The following is a 16,450-nucleotide window of genomic DNA, read 5'->3' as shown; positions in this document are numbered from 1 at the left end:
AAAGAAATAAAGAGAACCAGTGAGAAAAAAAAAGAAAAACCAAAGAAAATAGGAGAAAACAGAAGAAACTCACTTCAAAAAGTGAAAAAAATAGGTCCTACTACGGTATTGTGCTGGCCCAGTAGCTGCGAGTCGAAAGTAAGCCTCGCAGTAAGTGATACCTAGCTCTAGCGCCGGTCCTCCTTTTTTATCATTTTCCCTAATCGGTCACTCCATCATAACTTACTTTCCCGTGACTCAAATAGTAGTTGTTGCACCATCCACACACACACACACAAAAAAAAAAAAGAAGAACAATAAAGCCTAGAGGTTCATCAACCCATGCATGCACGCTGGATCCCCACGAGGAAAGAATGGAAACTTTTTACGCATCTACTTGCAGAAAACCGTCCTTCCTTTTTCCGTCTCTGTTCGCGCTAAGAGGATTTTGTTTCCCAATGTGTGTTTCTTGTTTCCATCTTTGCAAAAGCCAATATATTTTTATGTGTCGCTTCGGATCCGGCGTGAGCATTTGGTTCCGTGTTCACCCCTTCCATGTGCCTCACGGTCTGCCCTTGTTGATGTCCGCTTTTTACACCGTTTTTCTTGGTCACTCTAACTCATGACAAAGATCCTCCCTCATAATAAAACTTACTTTAGATAGTTTTATATTGTTGTTTATTAGTATGAGGGAGGATCGTACACAATTTTATCTTCTTGTTTATCGTACTCTATTACTACTAATTAAACAGTGCAGTGTAGTCTGTGTGTGCGGTTTACTTTGTTTTTTGTTATTATTACGCGCGCACCGCACGCTATCTTCTTGTTTATCGGTTGATGAATTATCTTTATATACTCCCTCCGTTCCTAAATATAAGTCTTTTTAGAGATTTCTTTTTTTTTTTTAGTAAAATGAGTGAACCTACCCTCTAAACTATGTCTATATACATCCGTATGTAGTCCATAGTGAAATCTCTAGAAAGACTTATATTTAGGAACAGAAGGAGTAATTTGTAATGTGGGATAAGGTACTCTACTAATTAATTAGTGTAGTTTGGTGTGTGTGTGGGGCAGTTTGAGGAGGGCAGGGTAGCGTGCGCGCGTAACAAAAGAAAAGAAAAGAAAAGAAAGAAAGAAAGAAAGTAAAAATAAAAGTCAACACTTTTGTCCGGAGTACTACTCGGTCTTGTTCCTCCTCCTTTCCCCTCCTCCTCGTCGTCTCCGGCCGGCAGGCGACCCCATCGGTACCACCTCCAGCCGCAGCTCTTGAGGAGAGGAGAAAGGATTCGATGGCGGCGTCGGCGGTGCTGGCGGTGCTGCTGGCGTCGGCGCTGGCGGGGGCGGCGGCCGGCGGCGACATCGTCCACCATGACGACCAAGCCCCCAAGATCCCCGGCTGCAACAACGACTTCGTCCTCGTAAGCCGCTCACCCTCCCCATCTCCTTAATTTCACCCTCCCTCCCTCCCTAGGATAGGATAGGATGAATTCATGCCTGCTTTCGATTACTGCTACCTACTGTACTACCTAGGGTTGGTTAGTCAGCTCATCCCGTGGCCGTTGGGAATCGAAATTGAAATAAGCTGCACTGCACTGAATTTGGACTGGATTGGGTTAGATTGGACGCGTAGGGCAGTGCAGGATTTGGTTCCTTGGACTCCATGCCTGCTTTCAACCTTTCTTCACATAGAAAATGAAAAAAAAAAATCTCAACTTCCTGAACCCCAACACACGCCAGCCAACACGCTCACTCGTTCTGTCTCGATTCACAAGGTCAAAGTGCAAAGCTGGGTGGGCGGCAATGAGGGCGACGAGTTCGTGGGCGTCGGCGCGCGCTTCGGCCCCAAGATTGTCTCCAAAGAGAAGCAGGCCACCCGGGAGCCGCTCACCCTCGCCGACCCCATCCACGCCTGCGCCCCTCCCAAAAACAAGGTACTTCTTTTCTCTCATGACTCAAGTTCAGGCATTTCACTTGGCCGTGTATGTATCTATTTATCCTCACTAATAAGAGTATTGCAGCTGGTCTCCGGAGGCGTCCTTTTGGTCGAGAGGGGGAAATGCAAGTTCACCAAGAAGGCCAAGCTCGCCGAGGCCGCCGGCGCTTCCGGGATACTCATCATAAACTCTGTCACCGGTACATTACATCCATACATCCGTGTGTGTTTTCTCGGCAAATGACCATTCTTTTTATTTATTTACTCTGTGCTTTGCGTCCACCCTGCTGCAGAGCTGTACAAGATGGTCTGCGAAAAGAACGAAACAGAGCTTGACATACACATACCCGCAGTTCTCTTGCCCAAAGACGCGGGCCAGGCTCTGCGTTCGCTTCTTACAGCTAATACATCATCAGGTAACAACCCCTTTGCTCATTGCTGCATGCTCATAATATTCTGATTTTTACTCTGTGAAAAATGTGAGTGCTTACTTTGGTTTTCCAGCCGGTTCTGACTTTATTAGGTTAATAACTTGGATTCTGGTTATTCGTTCTGCCAAAAATATATAGCCTACTGACATATGTATCTCTGTATCTTAGTTGGTGTGCAGCTATACTCTCCAGATCGCCCCGTAGTCGATACGGCGGAGGTGTTCCTCTGGCTCATGGCCGTCGGCACCGTCCTCTGCGCGTCCTACTGGTCAGCATGGAGTGCCAGAGAAGCCGTTACTGAACAGGAGAAGCTCCTGAAGGTTCTGACCTGTTAATCCTACAATGGTTACTTGTTATGCTTCTTCAACTTATGATGTGGGTGGGGACTGACATATGCGCTTATTCTAATGTAAAGGATGGACATGAAGTTTCACTGATTGTTGAGGGTGGAGGTTCTAGTGGCATCGTGGACATCAACGTGATATCGGCCATGATGTTTGTTGTGGTCGCGTCGTGCTTCCTGATAATGCTTTACAAGCTCATGTCCGCCTGGTTTATCGATCTACTGGTTGTGATCTTCTGCATCGGAGGTGTAGAGGTATGCTTTTTATATCGGACTTGCACCTTTACCATAGTTCCAAAATATTTGAGACTGCTGAAACAATAAATAACATCAGATGCTCTGAGTCTTCTTTATGCATGGCACAAATTACTATAAACTGACCGTGTTGGATAATATATCACGATTAGGTGAACAAACAATGCATTTTTCATTGATTGGTATGCAAACAGTTGTTTTAGCTGATGACCTGCCTAAACCAATGCCTTTTGTTTATGCAGGGCCTGCAAACATGCTTGGTGGCTGTATTATCAAGGTACACCAGAGTTGCCTGAGATTATGTCCTGCATCATTACCGCTCACCAGCAACAATAAAAATGTTCTGTTTACTGTCAGTCTATAACTGATTGAACGTTAATGGGATGTTTCAGATGGTTTACATCTGCTGCGGGATCTTTTGTGAAAGTGCCCTTCTTTGGAGCAATCTCATACCTTACAATGGCAATATCCCCATTTTGCGTTGTGTTTGCTGTTCTGTGGGCTATTTACCGTCAGTTCCCCTACGCTTGGATCGCCCAAGATATCCTTGTGAGTGCTGCAGCCGTCTGTAGTGTCCAGGCAGAGTCTATCAATGTACTAGTAATTGCCATGTATCTATTCATATCTGACTCTGCTTCTTTCAGGGCATTGCGCTGATAGTCACTGTCATCCAAATCGTCAGAGTACCTAACCTCAAGGTAATACAACTGCTCTTGAGTTTTAAGATCCAATTTTAACATGGCGTTCAGATTTGGTACTAGTTTACAAGTTTCTCTTCATGGCCATGATCAGGTCGGTTCAGTTCTTCTGAGCTGTGCGTTCCTGTATGATATCTTCTGGGTGTTTGTCTCCAAGAGTTTGTTCCATGAGAGCGTGATGATTGCGGTACGTGTTATGAAATGGCTATCATGATATATTTGATGGTCCCACATATATATATATATATATATATATATATATATATATATATATATATATATATATATATATATATGGTCTTGTTGTTTAGGCTGATGCTGTTGCGGTTGTCATAGGTTGCTCGTGGTGACAATACCGACGAAGACGGTGTGCCCATGCTGCTAAAGATCCCGCGGATGTTCGACCCGTGGGGCGGGTACAGCATCATTGGCTTTGGCGACATCCTTCTTCCTGGCCTGGTTGTTGCATTTGCGTTAAGGTCGGTTTGCCAAAGGTTCCACCTTCCAGCCATTCTTTCATGTGAACAAGAGCAGACAGCGAGAGAGTTGCTATGTACTACTGGTGTACAGCAGATGTTTTAACACGCTGTTGTGTGCATTATTCATGTGGTTAACGACCGAGCTCAGCATCCAGTTTCCATTTTGGATTTTGCTGCAGGTATGACTGGGCTGCGAAGAAGAGCCTGCGATCTGGCTATTTCCTGTGGTCGGCGTCGGCCTACGGCACCGGTGAGCAATCCACGCCTCTTTTTCCTGTTGTATCTCGTGATATTTTTCCTTTTCACCCATTTGCGTGCGTGAAATGGCCAAATTTTGTAACTTGCTGGAACTTACTTTATACTATCCAGGGCTCCTGATCACGTACGTGGCGCTGAACCTGATGGACGGGCACGGGCAGCCGGCGCTGCTCTACATCGTGCCTTTCACCCTAGGTAAGCAAGCAAGAAAGAAACCAGCAGCACCATCCATTCATCTCTCGCCGGGATGAACTTACAAGTGCGGCGCATTTCGTGGACGCTGTATGTAGACGCTGACAGTGAAATGTGGGTGGTTTGGCTGAATGCGTGCAGGGACGCTGATGTCGCTGGGGTGGAAGCGGGGGGAGCTGCGGAACCTGTGGTTCAAGGGTGAGCCGGAGCGCGTGTGCACCCATCAGGGCTACCTGCAGATGGCCAAGCCTCCTCCTGCTGCTGCTGCTGCCCATGATAATGAGGATGATGAGGATGACCATGAGGAGGAGGGCAAGAACACACCATCATCGTCTTGTTAGACAGACAGACGGGCGCCTTCATGTGGTGGCTTGGCTTGGCTACTGTGTGACGATGGTGACTGCACTCTGTAGGAAGGAAGGAAGGAAGGAGATAGTAGTAGTGCCGGATCTCGGTCGTCGTAATCATCAGTAACTTGTATGTATGTATGTATGTATTGCCGCCTCCGCCTCCGCCTCCGCCTCCGCCTGTGGTTCAAGGGGTAAATAATGAAGAGAAGGGACGCGCCTCACTTGTAATGTAATGTAATGTAATGCAATACGAGCAAAGAAGAGAGCAGACGTGAAGGCAGCTATGTGTTGACAAAAAAGGCGTCCTACCCAACTTTGGAACCGATGTATAGAGCTGCATAGACAATTAAAAATCAATTACAAAATTTTCCAATTACTCGTACCAATATATATACTCAGCTAGATGTATGCCGGCAACCCCCTAGACTTTGCCCCTGATCCAACTGTTGGTGTTGATGCCGTGCAGCACGGACGTAAATCAGATGTTGCAAAGCAAATACGGTGCGGTTGAAATCACGATTCTTGTCCATGTAGGGAATAATTGATGCCGACCATACGTTAAGCAAGATTCGTATTTCAGCGCATGGTCTTGAAGCCTGTAATTTTTTTTCTTTTCGTTGCAACTCACGGGCACTTTTTTCGCTGGTAAAGAGAAAAGGGAAAGAAGAGCACAAGAAAGAACAGAAGAAAAAATACATTGCAAAATAGTACTACTTTTTTCTTTGTTCTTTGATGATGAGAAAAAAAAGGGAAGAAAAACACAGACCACAAACTGGACTGTCTAGGCTTATCCACTGCAACCGGAAGGCCCAGCTAGGTAGTATTATCTATCATGCGCCGCATGGCCCACCTCATCCTCGTCCAGTCGACCCGACCAGTCCGCCGGAACGGAGCTGATGGGCCTCAAAGCCGCCGTCTTTCTCTCCGTCCCCGCCGCCGTCACGCCGCTACCTACTACACTCCACCGCCACCACCTCCCCCCCTCCTCCTACTCCTCCTCCAGGGGCAGCAGCGCGTCCGCCTCCCGGATTTCAGCAGCGGTCATGGCCACGGCGGTGCAGCCGGCGGTGGTGGTGGGCGGCGGCCGGGTGGGCCAGGCGCTGCTCTCCATGGGCCCCTCCTCCGGGGACCTACTCCTCCGCCGCGGCGAGGCGCTCCCGCCCGCCGCGCCGGCCGGGCCCATCCTGGTCTGCACCCGCAACGACGACCTCGACGGCGTGCTCGACGCCACCCCCAAATCCCGGTGGCCCGACCTGGTCTTCTTCCAGAACGGGATGCTGGACCCGTGGCTGGAGAGCAAGGGCCTCGCCGGCGCCAACCAGGTGCTCGCCTACTTCGCCGTCTCCAAGCTCGGCGAGCCCCCCGTCGACGGCATCACCGACGCCAACCCGGAGGGCCTCACCGCCGCCTTGGGCAACTGGGCACCCGCCGTCGCCGCCCGCCTCCAGAACGGAGGCCTCACCTGCAAGGTAGGTCCATAGTTACCTTCCACTGGATTTTCATTTCAGCTTAAAGAAGTTCTGTCTTACTACTACTACTCATAGAGTCATTCATAGTCCTGACCAATATCTGAATTTCTCAGGTGCTTGACAAGGACGCCTTCGAGAAGCAAATGCTGGAGAAGCTCATCTGGATTTCAGCCTTCATGCTCGTCGGAGCTCGCCATCCAGGGGCCACTGTGGGTGCTGTTGAAAAGGAATACCGATCCGAGGTAATTTTCGAGTTCCGAGCTATTGTGTTCCGAAAAACAACTGGTCCAGGGGCACAGGTTTTTAGATATCTCCGTTAATTACCTTTCTGAATTCTTTTACTGTACATCAGATCATTCCTTCAGTTTACTTCAGCGACTAAATTTCGTACGTATTAAATTAATGCTCCAGGATTGAGCTTTAGTGCTTGCCAACATATCTGTCCAAGAACAACAACACATAGTAATCTTCTGTCCATGTTTTTCCTTTTGCATGCATGCAGGTATCCAGCCTCATTGCTGAACTAGCATCTGCCGCGGCTGCGGAGCGGGGGCTTTCTTTCGACGACGGCATGGAAGAGAGGCTCTGCGCCTACTCCAGAGCCGTGGCGCACTTCCCGACCGCTGTCAAAGAGGCAAGCCCTACCGCTGCCAACCTATGTAATGTAATGGAATGGAATGGAACCTGCACTTGTACTACATTGTCGTCTAACATGTAAGCATTTTACTGTTGCAGTTCAAGTGGAGGAACGGTTGGTTCTACTCGCTCACCGAGAAGGCCCTCGCGCAAGGGAAGCCTGATCCATGCCCGCTCCACACAGCTTGGCTCAAGGAGATTAAGGTCATATAGACAAGGGTTTTTGTTTCATGTGCAAACAACGCAACGCAATGCCGTTTTGGGTTAAATCTTGAAGCAGTTTTTCAAGTGTTTAACCATTGATTGATGTTGTGTATAGACTATAGAGTATAGAGAACTCTCTGCGCATATATCCTCCATGTACGCCTATCGATCGAAAATAACCTTATGTATGTATGGGAAACACAAGTGCTGTGTAATTTATATTATTGGCAGCAAGCTTTTATGCGGTGGAGAAAACAACTAACAGTGTTGCTGCATGGAGACAGGCTATTTATGGTTTATATCCTTCATTCAGTTGCTGCAAACCGAAGATTCTGCAAAAAATAAATGGCCGGTGTTTTTGCAAAATTCAGTTGTAGCAGCTGTTAGCATTAAGCGCGTTCTGCCGTTCTGGGTATGTCATCATAATGTGTCTGCTGTCGCTGTTCAGAGAAGAGCAGAGATGACAGTGCATCTAGAGTGTTTGTGACAGTTTAAATGATCAGGGTGTACTAGATGTTGCATACAAACTGATTGACAGTGAGGAGCAGGCCGGGTGCGCCAGTTAGAAGATGACGGCGGCATATACTGTTGAAGCACTTGTTAGCCTGCAGATTGTCAGGACCTGGAGCTGGAGGTAAACTGGGCTAAGTGTTTAATCTGTTATAGTCAGGTTGCTCTGCTCACTCGGTATGAATGTCATCATATTGATTCCATCTTCCGTCTGTCTCAGATGATGAAGATAAGGAACAAGAAGCAGAGCTAGTAGATCAGACCATCCTCACTGCATAATCCGGTATCATTTTTTCTACTACATTTTCAGTTTCACCGTGTCGGGAATTGTTACTGCCATTAGCACAATTTGTTGTGTCTGGGATTCCCAAGTTCCCTGCATCTAGCATGTCAAAGTTCATTCCATCCTTGAAATAAAAAACATAGTCTGTGTGATATGCCACTGATATCAATAAACTCACAAAGCTATTAAGCTGATAGCAGTATGGTAAGCAAAACATTAACTTAATTTGCGATGCATCCACTAGACCACTAACATGCATGTTTTGGGTAATCAATTTAGCTGCTGTGCTGTATAAATGGAAAGTGAAAAAACCTTGATAAGTTAAACCCAGGCGCATGATTGTATACCTGATCTGAATGCTTTTAAACTGTACCTGGGTAGGTACCAAATTAAGTATACCCGAGTATTCTCACGTGTGCGCATAATATAATATGCTGATGGATAGCTCATGTTTTGTTCCTGTACCCTTCTTGCTAAATGGGTAGCTCAGCTCATGGTTCTGTGTAGCAGAATATGTTTAAATTTTCTGGGGGGTACCCTTTTTTTACTCTGAATATGCAACAGAAGTACTCAACACGGTTCATACATAACCCTGAACATTTATGGTCACTGTTGTTATTACTTGCTGTGTACATCGTTGTGTTTTCCGGGTCTAGTCCTTCACTGTTATAGTTTGAAACCACTTCATAACTCATAAGTCTCTTCACTGGTATCCCTAAAAAAAAGTATCTTCACCAATCACCGGTGGGAAATGTGAATATGATGCTTTGCTTCTCTTCAGCGGTGGGAATGGGAATGAGATGCTTTGCTTTAATTCTCTTCACCGGTGGCAATGTGATATGCTTTGCTTGCTTCTCTCTGCTTGTCAGAATGAGATGCTTTCAACTTTTGCATTGAATTTGTATCTGTCTTTCAATAACTTACCTTGTCTATTGAGTTGGTTCAAGTTTAATTTCTGTGTCTCTAGCTCTTACTTAAATTAAATTCCACCTGAATTGATTAATTTGGTTAACTCAAGGCACATTGATATCGCTTGGCGAAAAGAGAAGGAACTGTATTCCTGACATGTACTGTATTGCTGGTGAAATCAAATTCCACCTGAATTGATTAATTTGGTTAACTCAAGGCACATTGATATCGTAGGTAGTAAGGAACTAGTATCTAATAATATTTGATCCTATTTATTCCTAACATGTACTGTATTGCTGGTAAGTAAATGTACTGTTTGCCCGCATTCCGAGGCTGTTTGAAGCTGTAATCCTGCCTCCTAGTATGAAAAGAAAAGAAAGCAAAGCAAAGCAAAGCAAAGGAATGTATCAGAATAAAGCTGCAGCGGAGCTGGGAAAAAAAGCAGCAGCGCACTGGAAAAAAGTAATGAGCAAAGGTCCTCTCATCCACATCCTTTTGCCTTTGTCAGAGAGCACCTGCTGCTACACCCAGCTACTGTGCATCCTGCGGCTGGTGTAGCTTAACAGGAAGGGACACCCCAGAGGAGGAGCAGAGCTGCTGCTCACAGAGGTGACGTCTTCTCTCTGCCGTCGATTGTCTCACGGCAAGCTCGGGAGCAGGCGATTTAGTTCGACTGAGACTCACAAATCCAGCAAGGAATTCCTCTCCATGTGAGTTCCTCTTCACCAGGATCGAGTTGCTTTTCCGGAGCTGAATGAGCAGGACATCCATCCATCCATCTCAAAGGTTGGTTTGGTAGTCCAAGTTTTATTTGTCCCTCTCCTTACACCTTCCTAATTAGGCTTCTTGCTTGTTTTCCTTGTACCCTTCTTGAATTCCACTTTACCTTTATTATTACAGCAAAATCCAGAAAGTTCAATTAATGGCGATGGTGCTGGATGCATTTGCATCCTACTTGGGCGACTTGCTCAGGCAGGCTGCAGCAGAAGAGCTGGGAACGATGCTGGGCGTCTCCGGCGAGATTGACAAGATGGGCGACAAGCTTCGGGACCTCAAAAACTTCCTCGCCGATGCCGATAGGAGGAACATCACCGACGAGACTGTCCAAGAGTGGGTGGGGGAGCTTAAACGTGCCATGTACGAAGCTGCTGATATCATCGACCTTTGCCAGCTCAAAGCCATGGAGCGTGGATCATCCTCCGTAGATGCAGGGTGTTTCAATCCCTTGCTCTTCTGTATGCGAAATCCCTTTCATGCTCATGAAATCGGCACCCGCATCAAGGCACTCAACCAGAGGCTCGGCACCATCAAGGAGCGGAGCGCTGCTTTCAACTTCATCAATCTCGGGTCCTACGATCATCATAGCAGCAATGTGAACGCCTCTCGTCATGGTGATCCCAGCCACGAGGCGTCAGGGGAGCTCGACCGGTCGGGTGTGGTTGGGGATCAGATCGAAGAAGATACTAGAGCACTGGTGGCCCAGATCATGCAAACAAGCGAGGAGGTCAATGGTGGTTGCTATCGTAGGTGTTGGTGCGATTGGCAAGACAACCCTCGCTCAGAAGGTCTTCAATGACGAGGCCATCCAAGGTGAGTTCAGTAAAAAGATATGGTTGAGCGTCAACCAAAACTTCAATGAGGCTGAGCTGCTGAGAAGAGTCATCATCGAAGCCGGAGGAGACGCCCAGTCAGCTGGAAATGCACAGGCAACGCTTCACAGAAGCCTCAAGGGTGCCTTGATTGGCCACAAGACCTTGCTTGTAATGGATGATGTGTGGAACCATGGAGCATGGGATGGTGTGCTCAAAATACCCTTAGTCGATGTTGTTGCTTCAGGCAGCCGTGTCCTCATCACCACTAGAGATGAAGGTGTTGCCCGAAGGATGACAGCCACATGGCCCTACCACCACGTCGATGCATTAGCACCCGACGATGCTTGGTCATTGCTCAAGAAGCAGGTCAGTATGCAATTAAACACTAATGTCTCTTAATCAAGTGGATAGTCTATCTCCATCTATTTATTAACAATAATATGTTGCTAAGAGAAATTTTGTGATGTTTCGAATTAATATGCGTTGTTGTTTATGTGTAATTCAGTGGCTCGTATCTAGTATCTATATGGTATATTTCCTCTTGAACGCAAGACCATAAGAGGCTGTCAATAATTTGTATGGATAATATTATCTTTTCTCTTTTACAAATAATAAACTAAAAAAATTTAATGTCATTAGCATGGTGCTAAACAAGGAGATATACTATAGTGCGACTTCTTTTTTCTTATTTTATTTATTGCTACATAACACTGACACTCAAGTTTTGTTTTTGCTAAGCCTAAGTAAAAATCAGAAAATTCGGATAATTATTACATGTATCATTTTCACTGACTAAGAAATATGAGTTGTATATTTATGCACATATTTAAAATATTGCTAATTTTTAGGCACTTTTGCCAACACTTGTACACGTTACTTTTCTTAATAAACCCCCAACAGTTTTGAGCTAGTAAAAGGGTGGCCACATTAGATGGTCCTCTTGTCTCTTAAGAGTTAAATTAGAATGCCTTAAAGGAGCTTAGTACATAGTTAATTAACTCTATCGGCCCCTTGAACTGCATTCACAGGTACTCTCAAGTGAGATAGATGAATACCACATCACTATGCTAAAGGACATCGGACTGAAAATTATACAAAAATGTGGTGGTTTACCACTTGCCGTCAAAGTAATGGGAGGACTCTTGCGTAGAAGAGGGGAGTCGCGTCGAGACTGGGAGCAGGTTTTGGATGATTCTAAATGGTCAATAACTGAAATGCCCCAAGAGCTCAGCTATGCAGTATACTTGAGCTATCAAGATATGCCTCCTCATCTGAAGCAGTGCTTTCTATATTACTCTCTTCTTCCTCAAAATAAAACTTATTATGCACATGAAGTCGTTGCCTTGTGGATTAGCGAAGGATTTGTTCATGGAAACTCAAATGATCTAGAAGAATTGGGAATAAATTACTACAAGGAGCTGATATATCGGAACCTTATAGAGACAGATAAATTGTATGTAAATCACCTTAGTTGCAGCATGCATGATGTTATTCGCTCATTTGCTCAGTATATGATAAAAGATGAAGCACTCATAGTTCATGATGGAGACATCGATAATCTAACTAATCCTCATTCACAAAAGTTTCTTCGGTTATCAATAGAAACCAACCACTTGCAGTCTGGTGATATTGACTGGAAATCTTTACAGGGGCAGAAATCAGTGAGAACATTAATCTCAACTATTCAGATCAAGATGAAGCCCAGTGATCTATTGGTTACTTTTTCTGGTCTACGGATTCTACATATAGAATCTGTAGATGTGGCTGCATTGGTTGAAGCATTGCACCTGAGATATGTGGCACTACTAAATACTGATATATCTGTACTTCCGGTGAACTTTGACAAGATGAAATTGTTGCAATTCCTTAGGTTTGATGGATGTATAAATTTAGTGAATCTTCCTGATAGCATTGTGAAGCTTGGCCAGCTGAGGTTACTTGATCTTCCCAGCAGATGTACGATACCTAGAGGGTTCCTTGGTCTGACAAGTATGAGGAGGCTACATGGGTTTCGGGCCCACATGGATGGTGATTGGTGCAGTTTGGACGAGTTGAGGCCTCTTTCCCAACTCAGATTTCTTGAATTAATACATTTGGAGAATGTATCTGCTGCTTCATTTGCTACAAATGCTAGGGTTGGTGAGAAAATACATCTTATCGACGTATTCTTGTACTGCACTAGCAAAGTGGGAGATGACGGGTTGGTCAAAGAAAAAGAAGGTGTCTCTGAGGAAGAGCAACAACGAATCGAGAAGGTGTTCGATGAGCTCTGTCCTCCACCCAGTGTAGAATTTATTCACATCGATGGGTATTTTGGCCAGCTACTCCCGAGTTGGATGATGTCCACGTCAAAGGTGTCCCTGAACAACTTAAAGTTTCTCACATTTTCTGACCTAGCTTGTTGCAAACAACTTCCCAATGGGTTGTGTCAGCTCCCCTACCTGCACTTCTTTCAGGTCGCCCGTGCTCCATGCATCAGGCGTGTTGGGACTGGATTCTTGCAGGCTGTGGCAACTCCATTTCCGAGTTCAAAAGAGATGAGCTTAAGAGACATGGTGGAATGGGAGGAGCAAGTACAAGCCATGCGCCGCTTTGGCTCATTAATTGCAAACTGAGGCGTGCTCCTCCTGGCCTTGCCTCCAATGCAATGGCTTTGAAAGTTTTATACGTACATGATGTCCAGCACCTCAGCTACCTTGAAAACTTTCCTTCTGTTACTGAGCTTACAGTGGTTAGAAGTCTCGACCTTGAGAGGATCACCAATCTCCCCAATCTGCAGAAGCTTACCATCACCATTTGCCCAAAGTTGAAGGTGCTGGGGACTATCCCTGCACTCGACAGGTTGGTCCTAGAGGATTACGCCATGCAAACACTTCCAGAATACATGCGAGGTATAAAGCCAAAGCATTTTCAGTTATTCTGCCGGCCATGGTTGCTCTCTTCGGTAGCCCTGGGACAATCTGGTCTTGAGTGGGACAAGTTCAGCCATGTGGAGCATGTCAAGGCATATGCACCTGATGGAGACAACCAAAGGAAATGGTACGTGTTGTACACAAGAAGAGACAACCTCAAGTTGGATTCAAATATTGGCTACTCTTCCGTATTTGAAGGTACTTACAATAAATAAAATATCAAGCTTTCCCTTAATTTGTTTGGGCACTCTCAGTCTGGCAGTTTGTAAGTTCGTTTTGCATCACAAAACCGTGACCATGAGGAGTATGCCGACACACTAATGCAAGTCGTCATTGATCCAGATATGAGGTTCACAAACTCTTGGGTCTGGCTGTCAGGTAGCATAATGAACCAACTGAGCATTTTGCATGACTCAGAACTCTTCAAGATGGGCGAGAATGGTTCTTGCCTGAATGGCAGTAAACTGAAGTTATCAGATGGCTCGGATGTCGGGGAATACATCATTGGTGCTGCAGGATATCCTCTCCGTCCCTGGCTCCTCACACCTTACCATGACCTCTCAGACTCAGATTCCAAACTAGAGTTCAATAGGAGAATACACTCTGCAACTACAGCCGTCGCACTGAGGGCGCTGGCAAGGTTGAAAGGCACATGGAAATGCCTGCAGGGAGAAGGGTGGCATCCAAATGATCAACGTGACGTGTTCTTGACCATCCACACGTGCTGCATGTTGCATAACATAGTGATAGACATGGAGGAGGAGGAGGGTGCAGGCATGCCGAGTGATCAGGAGGACAATTACATCGAGCAAGTGCGGCGGGTAGCAGATGAGGACGCCATCAGGGTGAGGGATGCACTATCCCAGCATTTGGTTGCATCTGGAGGTAAATTACCATGTCTTGGTGTGTTTGTTTGAACTTTGTCTATTTAATTAATCTGCAATTCCCTCTTTCATTTGTTGTTGGTTAGTCCACACAATGGCTGCAGAGGAGGAACAAGAAGCAGTAATAGTTGCATCTGGCCCAGGAGATGAAAACAAGGAATAAGAAGCACAACGACAACGTTCTCCTCACTAAATTTGGTATTCTTTTTTTTCCCCTGCTATTAATGGTGCTTCAAGTCGCAGATCTCTTCTTAGTTCCTTCTTTTGCAAGGGTGACATTTAATCAGTGTGCAAAGTAGAATGTAACCTACTAACGGAGGGAGTATATACTTTGACAATGGAAAAGCTTGATACGACTTAAACCCCGCTCAGTCAGGTTAGAAGCGATGCTGCAAAAACATGAATCTATGTGGCAAAGACAAATTTTTGTACATGTACCTTATATATCGTCAACAGCAAGCTTTTGTGATCGAGAAGACAATTAATAATGTAGGTGCATGGAGACGGCGTGTTTGTGATTTGTATTATTTCAGTTGTTGCTTTTCTGTAACCTGACACTTTTATTTATGGGTCGAGTAAAAAAATACTGTAGCTGCATGAAGACTATTTGTGATGTCTATCCTTCAGTTGGCAAACATGCATAATGGCAGTGAGTGTTGTATGTTTATGAACGGCCTGATGGAAAACATCGGCTGACTGACTATCGTCGTCGTACTGTCCAAGCACTTGTTGGCCTGCACATTCTTTCACCGAGAATCGGCCTGATGGAGTATATGTGTTATCAAATCTTAGAACATGGAAACCGAGACTGAAAGGTCGAACAAGAACTCGATCAGGAGAGCCGGCCATGCATGCTTGAGTAGATCGAACCTGCTAAATTAAGCATCATGAGATAAGACCATGGACTAGAATATACATGCAATATTGTCGGATTATAACAGCTGAATCACCATTGTGCCATAATATCATGTACATATATATACATAATGGATTGTTGTACGTATTTGGCAAGTGAAATTCAGAGGTTGGAGAGATGAACGATTAGGAGGGTCGAGCATACTTCATCTGATGGTACCTTTCTGTTAGATAGTTTCCAGAACAGATGGAATTTCAAGACGACCGATGACTGCATGTATACTTCATCAGGTTGACGCACGTGCCGCTTGTTGATGCATCGGTTGGCGGCTGCGGCGACATGTTCTTTTCTGTAGTCTGCACTGGACTTTTTCCATTGGCAAATCTGGCCAGAGAGTTCTTCACAGATCGGAAGGTCAATTTGCATTGGTTTCTCAGGATTACTCTTGGGTTGGTATTGTTCCTCGCTAAAAAAGTGTCATTGTCTCTAGAGCACAGGGCGAAAGAACTCCCGTCCCACATCTGTCGCCCCAACCCTAGCCGCCCCTCCTCCTCCCACCCTAGCCGCCCCTCCCACTCACCCCCTTCCCTTCCCTTCCTCGCCGTCGCCTGAGGCAAGCCCGGGGCGCCAAGGATGGTGGCGGCGGGGCCTCGGTTGCTCTTCCTCTACGTGGGGAACCCCGGATGTTGAGCGGCGGCTCCATTGGCAAGGCACGACCGGCTAGCAGCCATGCGGGCGGTGGATCTGGCGTCCCGGCCGCGCGGGCGGCGGGATCCAGTGGTCGTTGGCGGCCGTGGCGGCTTCTGCGGCGGTCGGTGCGCGCGATCTGGCGCCTCCCCTCCTCCCCTGTTCGGCGTGCAGGCCAGCCTGGTCGGGCCGCACTTCCTCTTGGTCGCCGGTTCTGTACAGGAGGCACCGCTGGTGGCGGGGATCTAATTCGGGCGAAATCCCTGGCCGGCCATGACCGGCCGCACCGACGGCGACGCCTGAGGGCGCCGTTCCCTTCTTTGGAGGCGTCAGTATGGACTGATCTCCTCACTTCCCCTTCCTCTGAGTCTCCCGGGCGAAAGCCCTTACTTTGTTGGGCGGCGGCGGCGCTCACGGCGCCGTTCCCTTCTTGAAGGCACCGGTTTGGGAACATTGGGGTTGGGTGGCGCTTGTGGGTGGTGGGCGACGGCGGTGGTGCGGCCCTATCCTAGCATGGATTTAATCTGTTGCTTGGAGATGGACTCACGTAGGTGGAGGTCGGTCTTGGTGGCGTTAATGGCGGAGGACCC

The 16,450-nt window shown here is 46.5% G+C and overlaps 2 protein-coding genes and 1 pseudogene across 2 annotated transcripts; all 3 read left to right on the top strand.

The window, feature by feature from the left end:
* Window positions 1–1,109: 1,109 nt before the first annotated feature.
* LOC123149948 (signal peptide peptidase-like 5) lies at window positions 1,110–5,294 on the top strand. Its single transcript, XM_044569741.1, has 14 exons — window positions 1,110–1,397; window positions 1,752–1,910; window positions 1,998–2,112; window positions 2,206–2,328; window positions 2,512–2,663; window positions 2,759–2,941; window positions 3,184–3,218; window positions 3,334–3,490; window positions 3,586–3,639; window positions 3,734–3,826; window positions 3,976–4,118; window positions 4,298–4,368; window positions 4,488–4,571; window positions 4,710–5,294. Exons 1-14 carry the CDS (start codon window positions 1,269–1,271, stop codon window positions 4,907–4,909), a joined length of 1,698 nt encoding a protein of 565 aa, XP_044425676.1. The 5' UTR covers window positions 1,110–1,268; the 3' UTR covers window positions 4,910–5,294.
* A 461-nt stretch (window positions 5,295–5,755) lies between these two features.
* Window positions 5,756–7,485, top strand: LOC123149947 (uncharacterized). The gene is made up of 4 exons (XM_044569740.1): window positions 5,756–6,387; window positions 6,501–6,629; window positions 6,890–7,021; window positions 7,123–7,485. Exons 1-4 carry the CDS (start codon window positions 5,815–5,817, stop codon window positions 7,234–7,236), a joined length of 948 nt encoding a protein of 315 aa, XP_044425675.1. The 5' UTR covers window positions 5,756–5,814; the 3' UTR covers window positions 7,237–7,485.
* Window positions 7,486–7,602: 117 nt separating this feature from the next.
* Window positions 7,603–14,984, top strand: LOC123149945 (disease resistance RPP13-like protein 4; annotated as a pseudogene).
* The last annotated feature ends 1,466 nt before the right edge of the window (window positions 14,985–16,450 follow it).

The sequence above is a fragment of the Triticum aestivum genome, chromosome 7A (assembly GCF_018294505.1).
Source record: "Triticum aestivum cultivar Chinese Spring chromosome 7A, IWGSC CS RefSeq v2.1, whole genome shotgun sequence".
Classification (NCBI taxonomy): Eukaryota; Viridiplantae; Streptophyta; class Magnoliopsida; order Poales; family Poaceae; genus Triticum; species Triticum aestivum.
This window is presented reverse-complemented; position numbering and strand designations above follow the sequence as displayed.